Raw genomic sequence first — 20,320 nt, 5'->3', positions numbered from 1 at the left:
CCAGTGTAGAACTGAGGACACACTGGACTGTTGGAGATGTTTTTTGTGTGGATGTTCAAGGCCCCCCTTCCTCACTGCTATTTTGAAGAAGAGCCAGTGCAGTTTTCTTGTCATAGACATCATTACTGAAGTGGGTTATCTGGTCACATCCACATTGTGGCATGCAAGATCTTGCTGTGTGGAAAATGGCTGCTACATTTCATGCAATAGTGACTGCATTTCATGCAAAGGACTTCATTGTCAGTAAAATGCATTAGAGATCCTGAAAAAGATGTGAAAAACACACTGTTATCTGATGCTGTTGAAAGGTCTTGACTTGAAACATTGACTGTCCACTTCCCTCTATGCCTAAGCTACTGAGTTTCCCAAGCATTTTGCGTGGTGTTCTAGATTCTAGCATCAGCAGTTTCTTGTCTACAATGTTTTATGATTCTCATTTGGAGCATTTGCTGGTATTGAGGGTGAATTATTTAAATGAAGGCTGAATACAAGTCTAAAATGGCAAATAACCTGAAGTGGAAGTGAAAAGATCCTTGCTGCAGTGATCCCTCTGTAGTGTTGAGCTAAATGGTGCTCTCTGTTCATTGTTCAAGTCCCCCATTATAGGAATTGGTATCCCAAAAATAGTTTCATCTTGTGTGCTGGTTGATAAACATTGCAGCTAACAACTTTGCATTCCACAAAATATTCTATATTTTTGTTAAACTGAATGTTTGCCTATTGCTTCAAATGCAGAAATGTTTGCTGGCACCCTTGATTTCTCTCTATGCTTTTTGAGTATTGGTAATTCTGGCCAGGTTGCCTTGTATCATCAAAAAATGACCCCTCAAAAAATACAAAGCTCTCACTACTATATCTAGTACAGAGGTTGAAAGGCCTTTGTTATAAATCACTGAGCTTAATCTGGTCCATGCCATCTTGTAAAGCTTTGCCTTCTGAAGGAGGGGAAACTTGGATTTACTGTAATTATAGTTTGAATGTGTCAGATTTTATGGTTGGAGTTGTTTAAGACTCGTTGACACAATTTCAAAGAAAGTGTGTAAGCTAGTGGTCTGGCATGTTCCATTAATGCCTTTCTAATGATTTTTTCCCCCAATGCAGCCAGAGAGGATATTTTCTCATTGTTTTTCTTTGTAACCCATGGTGAGTAATGCCAGTGGAATTTTACCCTTTTGTTGCTAACTTCCTTTACTGTACAAAGATAAGTCAGAAGGAAAACTTTTTGTTTGGGGAAAGAATTGGAAAAATGTAGCTCTTGTAGCAATATGACTAGGAAGGAATATTTACTTCACTTTAATTCATCTTCACTCTCTGGCGTGCTTCCAGCTTAGGATATATCCATTATCTTTAATGACATCATATCTACTGTTGTGAGGCTTGCTGCATAAAAGCAGCGTCTTGCTGCCTTTCTCTTTTGACCCTGTTCTACTTAGGCATATTAGCATCAAGACCAAGCTTTTAACGTAACTGAGTTTCGGTTTTAAAAGGAGCCTTATACAAATTTTCCAAGAGTCTTTGGAAATGGCAAGTGTTTCATATACCTTTCGTTGCAGTTTTTTTTAAAGTTAGGTTTTACTGTGATCATTTAAAAGAAAAACACTAATGACAAATAAACAATGCCTTGTAGTTTTTCTTTCACCAGAAACTCTTGAGCTTGTTGCAGTATGAGCCATGGGGTATGATGTTAATCGGTTTCAGGGCGAAGTGGATGAAGATTTGATTTGTCCAATCTGCAGTGGTGTTTTGGAAGAACCTGTCCAGGTAAGTAAACATGGCTCTTTGGGGGGAGGGGGGATGTCTGTGGTGTTGGAGTTGGTTATGAAGAGGCCCCTCAGATGGTCTGGATACCCAGAGATCTGGGATTAGCAAACTATGCAGTCATGGAATGCATTGCAATAGCCTGATCATGCTTGTGGTTGAAAATAATGTTCCACTGTGAATCTTAAATATTACATTTCGAAGCATGGAAAATCCCAATAGAGCACATTGGGTTGCTTGTATTTGTTTCTGACTTGATGTCTGTTTTTGGGCGGGGGGTGGTGTTTGTGGGAGTTTTAGCTGTGAGTAGGGAAGTGCTGCCTATCAAACTATTGATGCAGATTCTGAATGACTGCAGCTGTGTTGCGTCAGAAATCTGCATGGTCAGGAGTTAAGGCATGCTTTCTGTGTTGCATTGCTGCGTAGGATCTCTTGGCTGAGCAGAGGAAGTTTTAAATAGAAATCAAGGGCTCTGCAATATTCAAGTCTGGGATAGGGAAAGCTGCCAAAAATAAAGATTTTTTTCAAGCTTTAGAAAAGAATAGGCAAGTTAACTTTTTAATTGTTAAAACTAGATCATTCTGTATGGCAGGGGTTCCCAACCTTTTTTATGCCATGGACCCCTACCATTAACTGAGAGGTCCATGGACCGCAGGTTGGAAACCCCTGCTCTATGGTTTCTCCATAGCAGCTGTTATATTATGATATTGTGTAGTATGCAGCAATGTAATCATATGTTGCATTATGTTGAATATAGTGGCAACTGTGGCACCTTGAAGTAATGGGGCATCTTAAACGGGCGATTTAGTGGATGGATGAGTCGTGTAAACTAACAATCTCTCTGGTTTAAACCCTTGGCAACATTAGAGATGCTATAGTTTGCCACTAGAAAGGGGATGGTAGGTCAGAATTATATCTTCTGCCCTTTACATCCGTCAGCAGTGCATTCAGTGTCCTGTGTTACTGCTTTCTAGTTGTCAAAAAAAAGTGCTAATAAATTCTCCTTGTCAAACCATACCAATATTGGCTGTTTATATATACTGCTAGTGTAATAGCGGACCCCAAAATGGTTTGGTCTTTTGAATTGTCGGCACAATTGGTCAAAAAGTGAACCAATTTTTAAGAGTTCAATATTCAACTTAACTTAAGTCCTGGGAACTTTTTTTTTGCCATTTTCCTATCCCTATTTTCACTCATTAAGTATAAATATATCCTTAATAGTTGGTCCATAAGAGCACTGATGGAGTGTAGCTGATAGAAGCAGTTTGAAGGATTTTGCCAAGTTGGTGGGAAGGCATTAAAATAAGCACTGTCAATGGGGAGGAATTTGGTGTGCTAAATCTCTTCCCAGATCATGAACTGGTACTGCAATAGTTAATATTACACAGGAGCTCCTAATTATTCCGAGCTTATTGACAGCGTGTTTTTGAAAGTACACTTGTGGAATAGTAGTGATGTCACTACTCCAGTACATGCCATGCCATGAAGTGGCTTTTTATCAACAGCAGGAATAAATACAATAACGCAGTAATAATCATTATTTGGATTCCAGGAACTACGAGCAGGTTGGAATGAATTTACTTAAGGTATTACGTGATCATAGTGATTTGCCATGAAAATAAATAAATCTAGTTACAAGTACAGCTTTAAGAGAATGCAGTTAATGTAAAAGCATTAGCTGGATTGTGATGTACTGACTGAAATGTGAGAACAGCTAGCTATTCTTTGCAGAGAGGAAGTTTTATAATGTTCCCAGGTAAGAAACTTGATGTCCTTTTCTTTCTCCCTTCCTTTGTTTTTCTCTCCTCCAACACCTCCCACCCTAACTCAATTGATATCATTCTTGCTCTCAAGCTCTTCACTTTACAGAGCAACACTTTGAAAGCCAGGGTAAACACTTTATAAACTAGCTGAGGAATGATAATCCTTAGATTTCATCTTGCTCAAAGCTGGATGAGCTTTTCTGAAATCTGCATCATGAAGATGAGGAAGCTAGTGGGACTTGAATTTCTCTGTTTAGTCTTTTGCATTCCATTTTTCCGAGCCATACTGCATTGTCCTGTATAAATGTAATTTTAATGAGCAAATTAGTACACTATCTTCTAGTCTATATTGATTTAATCCAAATAAATAAACAATGCATTTGATATTGTCTTTCAAAAGATTGCAAGAGCCTCTGAGGAAATCTGGTATTTTCAGGCTGACTGCATCATTTAAAGTTGGCTGCTTGACAATGCTGCAGACTCTCTCCCCTTTTTAACCTTGAATTTGATTAGGGAGAGGTGAAAACTTCTTTAATATTATTTCCAAACCCGGCTTCGGGACTTCCGGGTCATCAAGGGAATGGCGATGTAAGGAAAAGGTCTCTTGACAAAAAAGAAGGTAAACTGCCCCATAATCGAATTTAGACAAATACTTAATATTGCATAACTATATTAATAAAAGGGGCAAGGTTGATGTCTAAGAACAAGATTAAAAAGTCCGCTCCGAAGGCTGATAAACACAAAGAGACGCAGCAAGGCGACGGGCCTAGCTCCCCCACAGCAAGCCAGGACGGAGATAATGAGGGGGAATTGGTGACTCTGTCCTTGATTCTGAGAGAGATTCGCGAGTTCCGACAAGATAACAGCAAACAGCTGGAAGATATTAAAGGAGAAATAGTAAAAACTATCTCGTGGATAGATGAAGCCGAAGCGAGGATTGTTGGAATTGAAGAGAAGCTACAAAACGCAGAGGAGGTGATAGCAGAAATGCTGAAGCTGCAAGACCAGCTCCAGTGGAAACTAATAGATCAAGAAGGCCGCTCAAGAAGGGAAAATGTGAGGATTTACGGAGTTCCCGAAGGAACTGAAGGTAAACCTGGATTGATGATTCCCTTCGTGGAGATAGAAAGAGCTCACCGCGCGTTGGCACCACAGCCTCCAGCAGGCGCTCAGCCCAGATCGATTCTGGTCAGATTTCTCAGTTACAGAATGAAGGAAGAGGTGCTTAAAAGGGCATGGCAAAAGAAAGGTTTTATGTGAAACAACTGTAAAATCAGTTTAGACCATGACTACGCACTGGGGATTCTTGCCAGATGGAAGGAATATACGGAAACACGGAGAGTCCTGAAGGAAAACAACATCAGATTCCAGACCCTGTATCCAGCTCGGCTGAGAGTCTTTTACGATGAAGGGACAAAAACTTACGCTACGGTGGAGGAGGCAACATTGGACCTGGCGGACCAGGGACTACCTATTAAAGTTATCACCCAACCGGAGTCGCTACTGGAGAGGATTCGGCAGAAGTCGTGGCAGTTAGTGTGGCAAGGACGCTCCACTCGAACCAGAGTGTCAAACTACAAGGAAAAGCTGCAAATATTCAGACGCGAATGTACAGAGAACACAGATTAATTAAGAGAAATGACTGAAAAGAGTAAATCGGACTTAAAGGTAAAATGAAAACTGGTAACTGAAAATAAACTAGACGGAATAACTTGAATGATAGCAATATGGTCGAGACATAAATAGGAGAAAATTCTCTATGATTATTCAAACTGCTGAGGGCCCTCTAACACGGTGAAGATAGAGGTTATCCCTCTGAACTGAGGCGGGTCGGTGCTCAGGCCTCACTGTGGGAAGTCGGGAAAAATTTTCAAATGTTGCACGTTCAAAAATGTCTAGGGTGTGGTTATATGTCTTGGTTTACTGTTGAGAAGGGATTGCTTACTGTTTGGTTAGAAAAGGAGAGTGTTTTTTTTCTACTAGAGAAAAATGCAAACTGAATTGGTAAAAATAATTTCCTATAATGTTAATGGGGCTTTGAATCCAATTAAAAGAAATAAGATAATGTCTAAATTGAAAAAAGAGAGGGCACAAATAGCTTTCCTCCAGGAAACACATATGAGCCAATCTGAACATGGAAAATTAAAAAGAATGGGCTTTAAGCATGTATTTTATTCATCATATAAATTGAGTCACAAAAGAGGGGTAGCTAAATTGAGTCACAAAAGAGGGGTAGAGGGGTACTTTAATATCAAGTGCTGTTAATTATGAACATATTTCAGAGACTAGAAACAAAGAAGGACGGTTCGTAAAAATCACAGGAAGAATAGAAGGTACAGAAATAACATTGCTGAATGTTATGCTCCTCCAGGTTGTGAATGGTCATTTTATAGACACATTTTTGACCTAATGGTCAGTTCTCAAGGGGTAGTAATTTGTGGAGGGGATTTTAATATTAGATTAAATCCTATATTAGATTCTTCAAGAATAGTTACTCAGAATAAACTTCTGACTTGGAAAGTGAATTCATTGATGGAGGAGTTGGGAATTATAGATGTCTGGAGGGAATTACACCCTACTAGTAAAGATTATACATATTACTCTTTCCCTCATTCAGCCTATTCAAGGATAGACTATTTCTTTATCTTTAATACAGATAGACTCAGGATAAAAAACTGTAATATTGCAACAATTGATCTGTCGGATCATAGCCCAGTCTCTATGTTTCTAATCCTGGAAAGGAAAATGAGGAAAACACTATGGAGGCTAAACTCACATATACTCAATAACCTGAAAGTAATGGAGAGATTAAGGGGAGAAATCAAAGAATATCTAGACCTTAATGACACGGGAGAAACATCACCAGTGATCTTATGGGATACATTGAAAGCTGTACTGAGAGGGAAAATTATTTCCATTACCACTCACATGAAAAAAATCAATGCACAAAAATTAGCAGACCTTCAAGGAAAATTTAAAACAACTTCAAGTTGTAGATAGCAACAAAAGTAATTCAAATCGAAAACAGGAAATTGCAAAGTGAAATTGACGATATTTATACGTTGGAAACTCAAAGAAATTTTCTTTACCTGAGACAAAAGAATTATGAAGTAGGAGGTAAATCAGCTAGATTATTAGCATATAAATTACGAAAACAACAAGCAGACAATGCAATTCATAAAATAAAGAATCCAAAGACAAAGCTTGTGGAGAGTACAATAGGGAAAATTCAAGAGAGTTTTGAAACATATTATCGAGAGCTGTACTCCCAACCCCGGGCCCCCAATGAGCCCTATATAGACAGTGTATTGAATTTTTTAGATCTACCTAAACTTACAGATTTACAAAATGAAAGTTTATTAGAACCAGTAACTGTCAAAGAACTGAACGTGGCCATCTCTAGGTTAAAGGCTGGAAAGTCCCTGGGTTCTGATGGGTTTACCTCAGAGTGGTACAAGTCCCCGAAGACACAGTTAGCCCCATTACTACTTAACACCTTTAATTGGATCTTGCAGAGAGGAGAAACTCCACCTTCCTGGAGAGAAGCGATTATTTCAGTTATTCCTAAAGAGGGGTAAAGATAAACTAGAATGTGGCAATTATCAGCCAATTAGTGTTCTTAATTTAGATTACAAACTATTTACACCTATATTAGCACGCAGATTGGAAAAGCTTTTACCTGGCCTAATCCACTTAGACCAGACTGGATTTATTCAACAAAGACAAACACAGGACAACATAAGGAGAACTCTGCACATATTAGAACAGGTTAATAAGAACGAGACAGAGACAATGGTAGCAGGATTGGACGCTGAGAAAGCTTTTGATTCGGTTAGTTGGGCATTCCTATACAGAGTGTTAGGAAGATTCGGCTTTCAAGAAAAGTTTATTAAGGTAATTCAGACTCTATATGACAGCCCTACAGCCGGAATTAAGATAAATGGGGACCTCTCTGACTCCTTCATCTTAGAGAGAGGCACTAGACAGGGATGCCCAATTTCTCCTCTCCTTTTTGCGCTATATATTGAACCGCTTGCCCAACTAGTAAGACAGAGCGAAATCGTAAAAGGTATCAAGGTGGCAGGGATTGAACAGAAAGTGGCGTTATTCGCAGATGACGTTTTGGTCTATCTGAGTGAACCAGAAAAATCATTTATAGGATTGTTTACACTGTTGGATGACTTTGGGAAAATATCAGGTTATAAAATAAATGTAAAGAAAATGCAGGTTATGTCCCTAAATTATACACCATCCAAAAAATTGCAGGATACATATGATCTTAAGTGGGAAGCTAAATCATTAAAATATTTAGGAATAACCCTGCCGAAGGATCTTTCAACACTGTCACAGGTAAATTATGGGCCATTAATCTCAGAGATAAAAGCAGATATGCATAGATGGAATCTTATCCCCTTTTTAAGTTTAAATTCAAGGATAAATACTATAAAAATGAATATTCTTCCTCTGTTATTGTATCTTTTCCGTACTTTACCTGTGGAGGTGGATGATAATCAATTCAGGGAATGGGACAAATGGATTTCCTGCTTCATTTGGCAAGGAAAGAAACCTAGAATTCGATATAACACCTTACAGTTAGGGAAGGAAGGAGGAGGTATGGTTCTTCCTTGCCTGAGAAATTATTTTTATGCCTCACAGATAACCCCTCTGTTATATTGGTGTAATAGGGAATATAAGGCTAGATGGAAGGAAATAGAATTTGGATTAGTTGACAGTTTTCCTCTTCAGGCCTCAATAGCTGACAAAGAATTGATGGCCCAGTTGGAAAAATTTAAAAACGCTTGGATAAATCTTACATTAAAAGTATGGCAGAAGGTGGTTAATTCATGTGGAATTAATAACATGTTAAAACTCTTTAGATGGTGTGCATATGATACCGAATTCCTTCCCAACAGAGGAGATAAAAGATTTGAGCTATGGATAAAGAAAGGTCTTACAACCTACCTCTCATTTATAGATAAAAGAGTATTACAAAGTTTCCAAATCCTGCAGGACAAACATGGCCTAGAACATAATGACTTTTTGAGGTACCTTCAAGTACGAAACTATGTTAACCAGAGTTGTAGATATACAGACCTATCAACAGTAGAATTAGAATTTTTCAAGATTCTGAATTCGGCTTGCAGTTCAATACCTAGTAAATCAGTTTCTCGATTATATAATGCACTCTCCCATGCTAAAACTGTAAATACACTGTATATTAAAGAGAAGTGGGAGAAAGAAGCGGGGTTGGCACTTTCAGAGGAGGCTTGGGAAAAATCTGCAGCTTTCAATAGTCCTCGCCTAATTCTTTGACTTGGAGAGAACATTGTTGGAAAAACATTATAAGGTACTTCAAGACCCTATATCAGGAAAAATATAAAGATACAAACGTGATGTGTTGGAGAAGGTGCGGCTCCAAGGAGGTAAATCATTTTCATATTTTCTGGGATTGCCCTAAATTAAGTCTATATTGGGAAGGTATTCATAGAACATTAGTTAAGGTACTTAGGTCCCAGATACCTCTGAACTTTGAGACGCTGTATTTGGGGCATGTATTGTTTCTTGAACAGAAGGAAGATATAAAGTTGCTGCAGGCCCTCTTAGCGGCAAGTAAGAAATCAATCACTAGAAAGTGGCTAAATCCAATACCACCTACATTAGAAGATTGGTACGAAATTATCTTGGAAATATTTAAAATGGAAAAGTTGACTTACTCCCTGAGAACTCAAAAAGAAAAATTTTATCAAATCTGGAATAAATGGATTGAATATATAACCCCAATGCGAGCAGACTTTAGATGACTCTCCTAATGATTTATACTGCTCTTCTCATCAACACAGTAATATTGCTAACGTAAGCACCCCTAGTCTAAATGTTTGTTTTTTTTTGTTTTCTTTTGGAAAATAGAGAATTAACACAAGTAAAGGGAAAGATTTGGGAAAGGGATAAAAAAAAAATGAAAAAATTAAGTAAATAAGTACATAGGGATTGGATAATTATGTCTGCGGGCAGGAGCAAGCATGAACAAATTAGGATATAAATACCTACAATGGTTGATACATAGGCTTATATACAATATTTTGGACCAGTGGAAATGGTCCAGAAGGGTTATATGGAAACTATTATTACCATTTTTCTTAACAACTAATTCCATTACTTAGCCTCTAATAGGTTAGATTTACCACAGTACATAATTATCTACTTAAATGTTTATTTTCCTGTTATATCATCTCAATGTGTACTTAAGGATGTATAAATAATTGTAGTTTTATACATATAAAAAATGGAAAAGGTTATATGTGTGAAAAAAGTACATGATATTTGTGAATTCCTTATCCAAATAAAAATAAAATTAAAAAAAAAAATATTATTTCCATACCCATGAGGAAATTTGTGTGGGGCAAGAGTTGGATATCTTCCAGGCATTTGGTGTAGGTAACCTATACTTTTATTTGCATCCTATAGACTTACAGCCACGTATTTACGGTAGCAGGTCTGTTTTGAATAGAGCCTAAGAGCTTTCAAATTAGGTCAACACAAATTAGATTTCCAAGTGATGTATGCTGATTCCTGTTATTCACTTGCTGTCTCTCTACTTCCCTCCCAGGCTCCACACTGTGAGCATGCATTTTGCAATGCCTGTATCACTCAGTGGTTCTCCCAACAGCAAACCTGTCCAGTGGATCGCAGTGTTGTTACTCTAGCCCACCTCCGACCTGTTCCCCGCATCATGCGGAACATGCTGTCCAAATTGCAGATCACTTGTGACAACGCTAGCTTCGGCTGCACAGCCGTGGTGCGGCTCGACCAGCTGACTTCTCACCTTAATGATTGTGAGCACAATCCGAAGCGACCTGTGACGTGTGAGCAGGGATGTGGGTGAGTTGCAGTTCTGAGTAAAATTCAAGTACTTGGTGGATTCTAAGCTATATAGAGAGAAGTTGCTGGCTTTCATCTCTGGTTTGTGATGAGGTGCTATCACCTTTGGTGAAGAGTAGAGTAAAAGACTGGGTATGTTGGCTGGCATGTGAAGGATGGCAGCTCTTTTGGGGATGTTAAATAGCCATCCTTCATGTTCTTGGATGGATGCCATGTCCATTTTGAAAAGGAGCAGGGGAGATGTGCCCAGCCTCCAGGCCAATATTCACCCCTTAATTTATGTTTTTTTTAAATTAAAAGATTTTGGTTATCACATTGTAAACAAACTCCCCTGAACAGCGCAAGGCCAGTTTCCCTACATTAGAGCTCTGTTTACACTATAAAAATACTTCATTGGCTGTCAAGTGCTTTTGGGCCAACATGAGATTGCTAAGGAAATGCCACCTTTTGTTCGGATGAATTCCCTTTTCAATTTTAATTTAGTCTCTTCTACAAAGGCAGGTGACTAAATGTAGTATTTGTTGAAATGCCCGGGGCAATGAGGTGGTCACCAACAGGACTGGACAACCATGTCAGCTGGCACTGATCTTCCATGCCTTACATTCATTAGCAGGGCAGAAAATCTATTGTGCCTTGATAATACTTGAGCGTTTTGAAGCAAGTGCACCAGCTTAAGGGCCAGTTAAAATTTGGAGTGAAGCTCTTAAAAGTATCTCCAGAAGAAAGATGAGCCAGATCTGCTTTGCTGACTCCAAGCTGTCACGGTGTTTTAATTTCCAAAACACATTAAAGTCACTAAGCCATATTTGCATCTACAATAATAAGATGGGATGTAAATATTTAATTAAGTACACTTTGAAATTCATTGAAAAGCCAAACTGCACTTGTAGTTGAAACTGGGGCTCGGGAGTGCTTGGGGCTTGTATTAGTGCTGTGATTCTGAATTGAGCTTGTGATATTCATGAAGGTGGGGGATGGAGGGGAGACATGAGTTTAATGATTTAACCTAATTCCCATTTAAAAGCCTTGTTGAAGATTTTTAATTTTTGCAGTGAAGTATTCAGTCAACAAGCTATCCATAAAACAACCTATTCAAGCTCCCTCTGAGGCTTCATTTCTCCAATAAAGTGCCACAGACGGTCGATAGACCTGCGGCTAATCTCCACCTTCAAATGTCAAGGCTGCGGGTACTATGCATTTTAATAACATCTCGACAGAAGGTGAAAGTTAATGCCATTGCTCAGGGATTAGGAATCTGCACTATACCACCTAGTTAAACTCTTTCCCATCCAAGTAATCTGGAGTCAGCAAAACCCACAAAATGAACAATCCAGATCATTCAAACATTGGTTAACAAATACAGGAAAGGTCGATTACAGGAATTACTTGGACCCCACTTCCCATGAAACTATAAAAATTCGGTGCAATGACTAATGAAAATGAAAAGTCCTCATTTTGTAAAACTTAATCCAATTTACATATGGGCTGTGCGTTTCTTTGGAGCTCCTACCCCACCGCTGTAACTCAGTGGTGTGGAGGGTTATGGTCCAGGTACTGGTAGATGGGATTAGGTTGAAACCAGGCTGGCATGGGCTAGATGAACCAAAGGACCTGTGTCTGTACTGTCTTACTCTGATTGTTGTAGATGGGTAATTTGGAGGGCAAAAAAAATGACAGAACAAAACCCTGGACAAATCAATGGAAACAAATAATGTAATCTTCTCTTGATTGACATATCCCAAATAATCAGTTAAGTTTCTGTGTGTATATTCTGATCAGTATTGTTTTTTGGTAGCAAAATATAATGCTCTTACTGTTAACTTTCAACTAGTGGTGGCCTCTGAGCTAGATGATCATGAGTTTGTTCAGGACTTTGGCCAATTATGCGATGCAGAGCTGGGCTATCAGAAGTGCTGCCTGGTTTTTCAAACATAGAAGATCCCATAGTTTCGAGCCCAATAATTATTCCGTTACGAGTGCAAGAGCAAACTGGTCATTGTCATGTGTTGTTCGTTAATTTTTTTTAAAAATCTAGCCGGATTGGAAATGTTTTATAATTGAAGGTTTGGAACCTTGCAGTTCAGTCTTAAGTGAGCCTGTTTTGCTCTTTTGACAAGTTTTGTTTTCCTCTCCTTTCAGATTAGAAATGCCCAAAGATGAGCTACCAAACCACAACTGTATCAAGCATCTTCGCACCATGGTATTTCAGCAACAAGGGAAAATTTCAGAGCTGGAGAAGACTTCAGCAGAGCATAAACATCAGCTGGCAGAGCAGGTGGGTGCTTGCTGTCTTGTGACTGACACATAAAGTGCTAAGCTATCCTGAGGGCTTGTATTTTCTAAATTGCAGACCTTTTGTACTGCACCTCAGCGACTGACCTCAATTACTGTGCAAATTGCTTTCTCCTTTTCCCTTCCTCTTTTATTCTTTTGCTCCCAGGATGTTTATCTATATAAATAGCTTTACATCCCTCCTCTGAGATACAGTCACTACCATTTAAAAGTCTCATTTAAATGGGCAGTTGCTTGTATCAGCCAAATCACAAAAATAAATAGCAAATACTTCCAATTTCACTGTCTCCTAAGCCTTTATTTCGGGTAGGAGCAGCTGTGCTTGTACACCTGTGGAAGTGACATACATGTATGCATGCTTTTATTTTTCTAAATGCAATTGTCCCATCAACCCAAAATATATAACCCTAGTGGTTCTTCATTTGACAATTAAGCTGTTTGGTGATTTATCTAATGGTGAGATTAAGGTACATCAGCAGATGAACTCACCCACATGTTGACCTGCAGTTGTGATATTTGTAATGATCCCCATTTACATCTCAACAGCAGATGGATGAACTCTGGATTTGAGTGGACTCCAGTTTAAGGTCGCATTTACTTTGCAACATTGGCTGCTGCAAGAGACCAATGCACTTTGCATCAATGCTGTAGGAGAAACCCAGGCAGAGCACGATCTAACTTGAGCAAATTAGATGGAGTTCCCTCAGAGGAGGCTTCATTAGGAATTCAACAATAAACCTGTTCAAATGAATAATGTTCTAGCCAGTGCGGTTTGCTCTCCTTACTGAAGGAGTTATAATTGACCTGTGACACACATAGTGGAGCATTATATGCAACAGATGCTTTGCAGCATGGTAATCTCTTGTGAGGGGAGTTTATGTGGCTTCTCATTAGTGAGGGAGTCGTAAATCACGCGCATTATAGTACACCAAATCTTAAGGAGCTCAAATCAAATTCCAATGACTCTCCATGGCAATTAGAAAGAATCATTCAATCTATATTGATTGGAATAACTAGGTTTTTTTCTCATGTTCTCTTGTAATGATTTTGCTCCAGATTTTCAGTGAATCCAACATTCTTGTAGCCATTCTTGTATTATGCCAGCCATCACTTACAATAGGCAAAGTTCACTTTGCACAAAAGCACCTGTTATAACTGACAATGACTGATTCTGAACTTGGCTATTGAAGTCTTTTAATAAAAAGAGCAACTTCTTTTTCTAACTCCACCTGATGAACTTGCAAGATAGAATCATATTGTTTTGTATGGTACTCCAATATTCAGCCCTGGAAGGACTGGTGTTCAGACTCCAGCCAGGCTGCTGCTAAGGGGCCTGTATTTAATAATGGGACTCTTGGACTAGGTAAGGGTACCATTCTTGACTGCTATCATCCAACTTTGACAAAACCAGTGCATGGAAATTGGGAGAAAGACTTGATGTTAGTGCAAATTGATTTTGCAACAAGTTGCCATCTTTTAAAGGACTGGGGATATGTTTGGAGTGTGTGATTATGACTTGCATATTCTGACAGCACTGTTAGCCAATGAGTTGGAAGTAGGATGGGACACGTGAGTGGGGATAGCAACAAACAAAAACAATTCTTTGGAAACCAGTGTCTATTTAGACCAGAGGTTCCCAACCTTTTCTATGCCATGGATCAATACTGTTAAGCAAAGGGTCTGTGGACCCCTGGTTGGGAACCTCTGGTTTAGGTGCAGGAGAATTAGGCCTTTCAGCCCAACAAGTTTGCTGTGCCATCCAGTCATGATTTTTCCAACCCAATTCTCCCATCTTCTCCCTGTAACTCTTAACCCCCTCAACCTCAACCTATTTTCATAAGACATGCTCCCTAAGGTGAAGAAGGAATAGGCAGCTTCCCCTCAGCTGCCTATCACCTCCCTCATGGTTCCAGCTCCTTCTACTACCCATTGTGTTTTCCCCTTTTCCTTCTTCACCTTTCCAGCCTATCACCTCCCTGCTTCCCCTCCCCCACCCCTTTATCTTTCCCCTTACTGGTTTTTCACCTGGAACCTACCAGCCTTCTCCTTCCCACCCTCCCCCCACCTTCTTTATCCACACTACTAAGAATCCTGTATTAACCCTGTACTCTGCCATCAGGTTTGTTTCCAAAGTATATTACTTCACACTTTTCTGGATTAAACTCCATCTACCAGTTCTCAGCCCAGCTCTGCACCCTGTCAATGTCCCGTTATAACCTATGACAACCTTCTACACTATCCACGACACCATCAACCTTAGTGCCATCTGCAAACTTACCTACCCACACTTCCACTTCCTCATCAAAGTTATTTATACAAATTACAAAGAGCAGGGGTCCCAGAACAGATTCCTGCAGAAAACCACTGGTCACCAAGCTCCAGGCAGAATACACTCCCATCTACAACCATCCTCTGCTGTCTTCCTGAATCCACACAGCCAAGTTTTCATGTGTCCTATGTCTCCTGACTTTCTAAATGAGTCTACCATGAGCCTTGTTGAACACCTTACTGAAATCCATGTACACTATCTCCACTGCTCTACCTTTATCAATGTGTTTTATACATTCTTGGGGGGAAAAAATCGGGCTTGTGAGGCACGATCTGCCCCTCACAAAGCCATGCTGACTATTTCTATATCAGACAATGCTTATCCAAATGCTGCTAAATTCCCTGTAAGAAGCCTTTCCACTAGTTAGCTCAGCACTGACATAAGGCTCACTGGTCTATAATTTCCAGGATTATTCCTATTGCCTTTCTTGAACAAAGGAATTAAATTTGCTGCCCTCAAATCTTCTTGTACTACTACTAAAGCTCGTGAGAACACAAATCCTGAGATCATCCTTATGGACCTCTTCTGGAACCTCTCCAGGACCAGCTCATCTTTCTGTAGCTGCAGGGTCCAAAATTGCTTACAAAATGCAGTCTGACCAACTCAGCAAAGTTACAGTATATCCTTTTTGTGTTTTAGTCCTCTCAAAATGAATGCTGATATTGTATTTGTCATCTTTACTACTGACTTAACCTGCAAGTTAAGCCAGCTGGTGGTGTAGTTGCATCCGCACCTGACTTCAAGGCGAGTGGTCCCAGGTTTGAATCCAGCTGGCTCCTTGCACGCTTTCCATCTATGCTGGAAACTTGGCCTTGTTTTAAAAAAAAAAGAGACAAAATATTAAAGAAACAGCAAGATTGCCGCCTGATAGGCCACAAGGCATGGAGAGGAATTTTAAAAATGTGCAAATTAACCTTAAGGGAAATCTGAACCATGATTGATTTCTGAACTTTCTCCTTACTTAGAAAATAGTCAACACCTTTATTCTTACTATAGTGCATAATCCCACACTTCCCTACACTGTATTCCATCTGACTCTTCTTTGCCCATCCTCCCAAATAAAATTATTTTTGTTGGAAATGAGAAAATCTCCAGATGCTGGAAATCTGAGTAACACACCCGAAACCTCGACTGTACTTATTTTTTCCCCCCCATAGATGCTGCCTGGCGTGCTGAATTCCTCCAGCATTTTGTGTGTGTTATTTTTGTTGGAAATTGTCAATAAAGGCAGGTTAATTTCTCGAGAGAAGTTCAGTGAGGAACAATTGGATGCAAATGGTTTTACCCAAATCTTGGTTGCTTGCATTAGTGCAGTCTTGATAGATCAGTGGTCCCCAATCAAAAGGCTGCAAAGCACGTGCTACCAGGCCGTGAGGAAACGATATGAGTCAGCTGCACCTTTCCTCATTCCCTATCACGCACTGTTGAACTTGAACATAGGGTAGCCAACTGTCCCGTATTTGCTGGGACATCCCGTATATTGGGCTAAATTGGTTTGTCCCATATGGGACTGCCCTTGTCCCGTATTTCCCCCGCTAAGGTAGAGCGTTCCTATGAAACCTTTTGTGCCGAAATGGCGTTAAAGTGAAGAAGCTATTACCATTAATTTATATGGGAAAAACTTTTGAGCATTCCCAGACCCAAAAAATAACCTACCAAATCATACTAAATAATACAAAACCTAAAATAACACTAACATATAGTAAAAGCAGGAATGATATAAATACACAGCCTATATAAAGTAGAAATAATGTATGTACAGTGTAGTCGGGAAGATTAAGCCAAAACCGATTTGTGGAAAAATATCACGCGTGCGCACACAGGTGCCCGTGCAAGGCTTCATGGTAGTCTGTCTTGGGGTAAACATAAGTGTCCTGTATTTGGTTGCTACTTTTGTCCCTTATTTGGGAGTGAGAAAGTTGGCAACCCTAACTGTAAAAGACATGCTGAGATGAGTTTAACCCTACTTGAACGACCCCCCCCCACCCCCCGGGTCGGCCGGTCCGCAAGAATATTGTCAATATTAAACCGGTCCACGGTGCAAGAAAGGTCGGGGACCCCTGTGATAGATGGAATTGTTTAATGATCTCCACTAAGGCTAGAGGTATGTGTAGCAGTTTGCATTGAAGCAGACTGAAAATAAAGAATGAGCAATCATTTGAGTGCTGTACACTTGATCTGGAAGGTATTGAAAATGTAGAAGTTACTAGTAGTGTGGTTGAAAAATCATTTGCATGCAAGGGGAAACCAGATAAATATGTGAGAAACAGCAAGATAAATGCAATAAGAGCAGGAGGCCTGTATGAAATATAAATTAGATTAGATTATGAGAACACTCGGTCTTCATTTATTGTCATTTAGAAATGCATATATGCATTAAGAAATGATGCAATGTTCCTCTAGAGTGATATCACAGAAAAACAGGACAAACTAAAGACTAATACTGACCGAACCACATAATTATAACATATAGTCACAGCAGGTCAAAACAATACCATAATTTGATAAAGAACAGACCATGGGCACGGTAAAAAAAAGTCTTAAGTCCTGAGTCCCCGATAGACATCAACAGAGACAAGTCGAATTCCATTAATAATCTGTTCACACGTTTGTCAATATCCATGGGGGGGGGCGGTGGGAGATATATTTCGTTCAATCCTCTTTGCTGAAAAGTGCGTCATTAAAGAAAATTTAAAATATATTTTTTAAAAAGCTGGAGATTCCTAGCAACTTCGTCAGCATCTGAAAATAGGCTATTGACTCTCATTTACGAACTCTGTGTGTATGTGTTTCCTTGCTTTACAGAAACGAGACATTCAACTTTTGAAAGCGTACATGAGGGCTATCCGCAGTGCAAACCCAAACCTACAGAACTTGGAGGAAACCATTGAGTACAATGAGATCCTAGAGTACGTTTCAGTTCAGTTTCTTGTCAATTTTCCTTGTGCCTTGGACCATTTTATAATCAACTATTTCCAGTTCTCTGCTGGGCGCTCAGCCACTCTGAGATGTATGAGAAAGATGAGCCTTCAAGTCAATTTCAGAAGTATTTTGTTCTGTGAATACTGTAGGTAGTTATTTTTTAATTTAAACTTTGTCTGAGTGTAAGGTAGTGAAGCAGGGATTCCTTTCAGAATAGTGATGTTGGTACGATAATGAATTGTTGCAGTACAACTACAATAATATATAAAGCAATCACCAGGTGGCTTAATAGCTTGGGTGGTTCTTCCTTATCTCTAACTCAGGGTTAAGTCCCACCGCAAAGATGGGTGCTCTCTAAGCCAAAGCTCCAGTGCTGCACAATTGAAGTTGTGATGGTTCCGATGAGACAGAGTCTGTCAGGTGGATGCAAGAGATCCCTTGATACTATTTTGGAAAAAGGGGACCTTGCCTTGCTCCACTTGCCAATGATGAACATTACCAAAACAGATTCTGCTTGTCATTGCTTTGCATTTGTGAGATCTTTTTGCGCGCAAATTGGCTCCTCTGTAGTGAGTGCACTTCAAAACTGTTTCATTGGTTGTAAGCTATTTTGGGCCATCCCAAGGTTCTGACTGGCGCTACAGAAATGCAATTTCCCAAGACGTGTGCATGAGGTCTGGTCAGGCAATTAATACAGTACTGAAGCTGGGCAGAGCTGTCAGAGGTGTGATTCTATGAAAGGGGGATTAAGCTGAGTCCCTGCCTGCCTCCTCCCAGGAGGAGGTAGAGGTATCCATAGCTGTGTTGGAGCAGGCAATTTTTTCCTGCTGCTGTAGGCCTGATGTTTACCCTATGGCCGACATTCTTTATTTGTTCATTCTCATGTGCCATTTGTGGGAGTTTGCTGCATCCAATAGATTCCTGCATATCCTCTGTTATAATAGCAACTGTATTTTAAAAATAAATTAAGTGCAAATGACTGTACAGTGCCTTGAGATGCCCTGTGGACGTAAAGGTGCTATATAATTGCATGGTCTTTTCAATGTCTGAATTTGGCTTCTGTCTTTATAATATAGAACTATGACCACTTTAGAATTTTCTTCTATGAGCCTTTTGTGCCTATGGCTGGATGTGTATGAATGAAATGATGTGGGTGTTTTTTTCTTGTGTATTTAGAAGTTAAAATGCCTTTTTAGTATTTCAGTATTGAAGAGCCTTGGTACTGCTGTTCTCTCTGAAGGCTGACTGGTCTCTTAATGTCTCCAAAAGGTTACCAGAATAAATTCAGTGCCAAGTTATTTTGGCGCTCTGATGTCATCCAATAAACCTATAATCTGTCATCAAAAATAACACATTCAGAATGCAGAATGTTTTGTTACCAAGGCCATTCTTTGTCACCTAAAGTAGGTCATTCCTTGGCTTCAATTTAGTGAGTTCAGCAAGTTGGATGAGGAATTAATCATTCAACCCAAGTGCATATTTTGAGTGAAGATTTAAACTAAGTATTTTATTATGTTTAGATGTTTATGTGATAAGTAATCTCGAATCTTAATCCAAGAAGATGTGTTATAATAGAACAAGAATTTAAAAAATGAATATTAAAACTGAATACTGCTCTGGACTGGTACTTCCACTAATGAAAAGCATTTATCTGGTGCCTCCTTTCAGTTGAGATGTTTAAACAGTGGCCTTGTTTAATCTCAGCTCTGTCAGAATGGTGTCGTGGGGTCTTTATAGAGTGTTCCCATTTTCTGTCCAAATTTATTCTCTCCTACAAAACCTAAGAATGCCTTGCTTTTTACTGATGGAGTGAGCTTGTTTCCCTTTAGAGCAGTGATGAATGCTTAAAGTAATCTGAGCATTAAAGACCTCACAAATGAGCTTTCTTCAGTGGAGATATTGAGTGGGCAGGCACAGATTCATCATTTGGTAGAAGAGCCAAAGGAGATGTGAAGGAATGTTTTCACAGCTGAGTGATCATAATCTGGAATTCATTGCTTGAAAGGGTAGTGGAAGCAGATTCAATTACAGCTTTTTAGAAGGGAATTGGATGAGTAGTTGAAAGGGAAAATTTGCAGTACTCTGAAAAATAAGACTTAACTGGTGTGCTTTTGCTGAATGGGCCAAATGGTGCCAGGCCAGCCAGTGTTGTAATGATTCTGTGAATCTTTAAAGAGAAACATCATCGAGTAACTTTACCACTGTCTGTGCGCAAATTGGCGGCTGCATTTCCTCCATTGCAACAGTGACCTTGCTTTCAAAAAGTGCTTCATTGGCTGTTTAGTAGTTGTGAATGGCGCTATATAAACACAAGTTCCAAGATGCTTAAAATCTATAAAAATAGGTTTCTTTTCTGCATCCTTAGTGGTCAAAGGAA

At 39.4% G+C, this 20,320-nt stretch overlaps 1 protein-coding gene across 7 annotated transcripts in view; it reads left to right on the top strand.

Annotated features, from left to right (window-relative positions):
• Positions 1-20,320, top strand: part of rnf41 (ring finger protein 41) — a 50,543-nt gene that overhangs the window by 26,155 nt on the left and 4,068 nt on the right. For 4 of the 7 annotated variants that reach the window (XM_072249830.1, XM_072249827.1, XM_072249828.1 and 1 more), the window contains 4 exons: positions 1,628-1,761; positions 10,129-10,400; positions 12,540-12,675; positions 17,827-17,930. In XM_072249830.1, coding sequence (XP_072105931.1) covers positions 1,672-1,761; positions 10,129-10,400; positions 12,540-12,675; positions 17,827-17,930 — 602 coding nt within the window. In that variant the 5' untranslated portion in view covers positions 1,628-1,671. Of the gene's footprint in view, positions 1-1,124; positions 1,144-1,627; positions 1,762-10,128; positions 10,401-12,539; positions 12,676-17,826; positions 17,931-20,320 lie in introns of those variants that run through there. The other 3 variants (XM_072249832.1, XM_072249829.1, XM_072249831.1) reach the window with 2 other exon arrangements.

This window comes from Mobula birostris, chromosome X (assembly GCF_030028105.1).
Source record: "Mobula birostris isolate sMobBir1 chromosome X, sMobBir1.hap1, whole genome shotgun sequence".
Lineage (NCBI taxonomy): Eukaryota > Metazoa > Chordata > Chondrichthyes > Myliobatiformes > Myliobatidae > Mobula > Mobula birostris.
The sequence above is the reverse complement of the archived record's forward strand: the minus strand, read 5'-3'. Positions and strand labels throughout refer to the sequence as shown.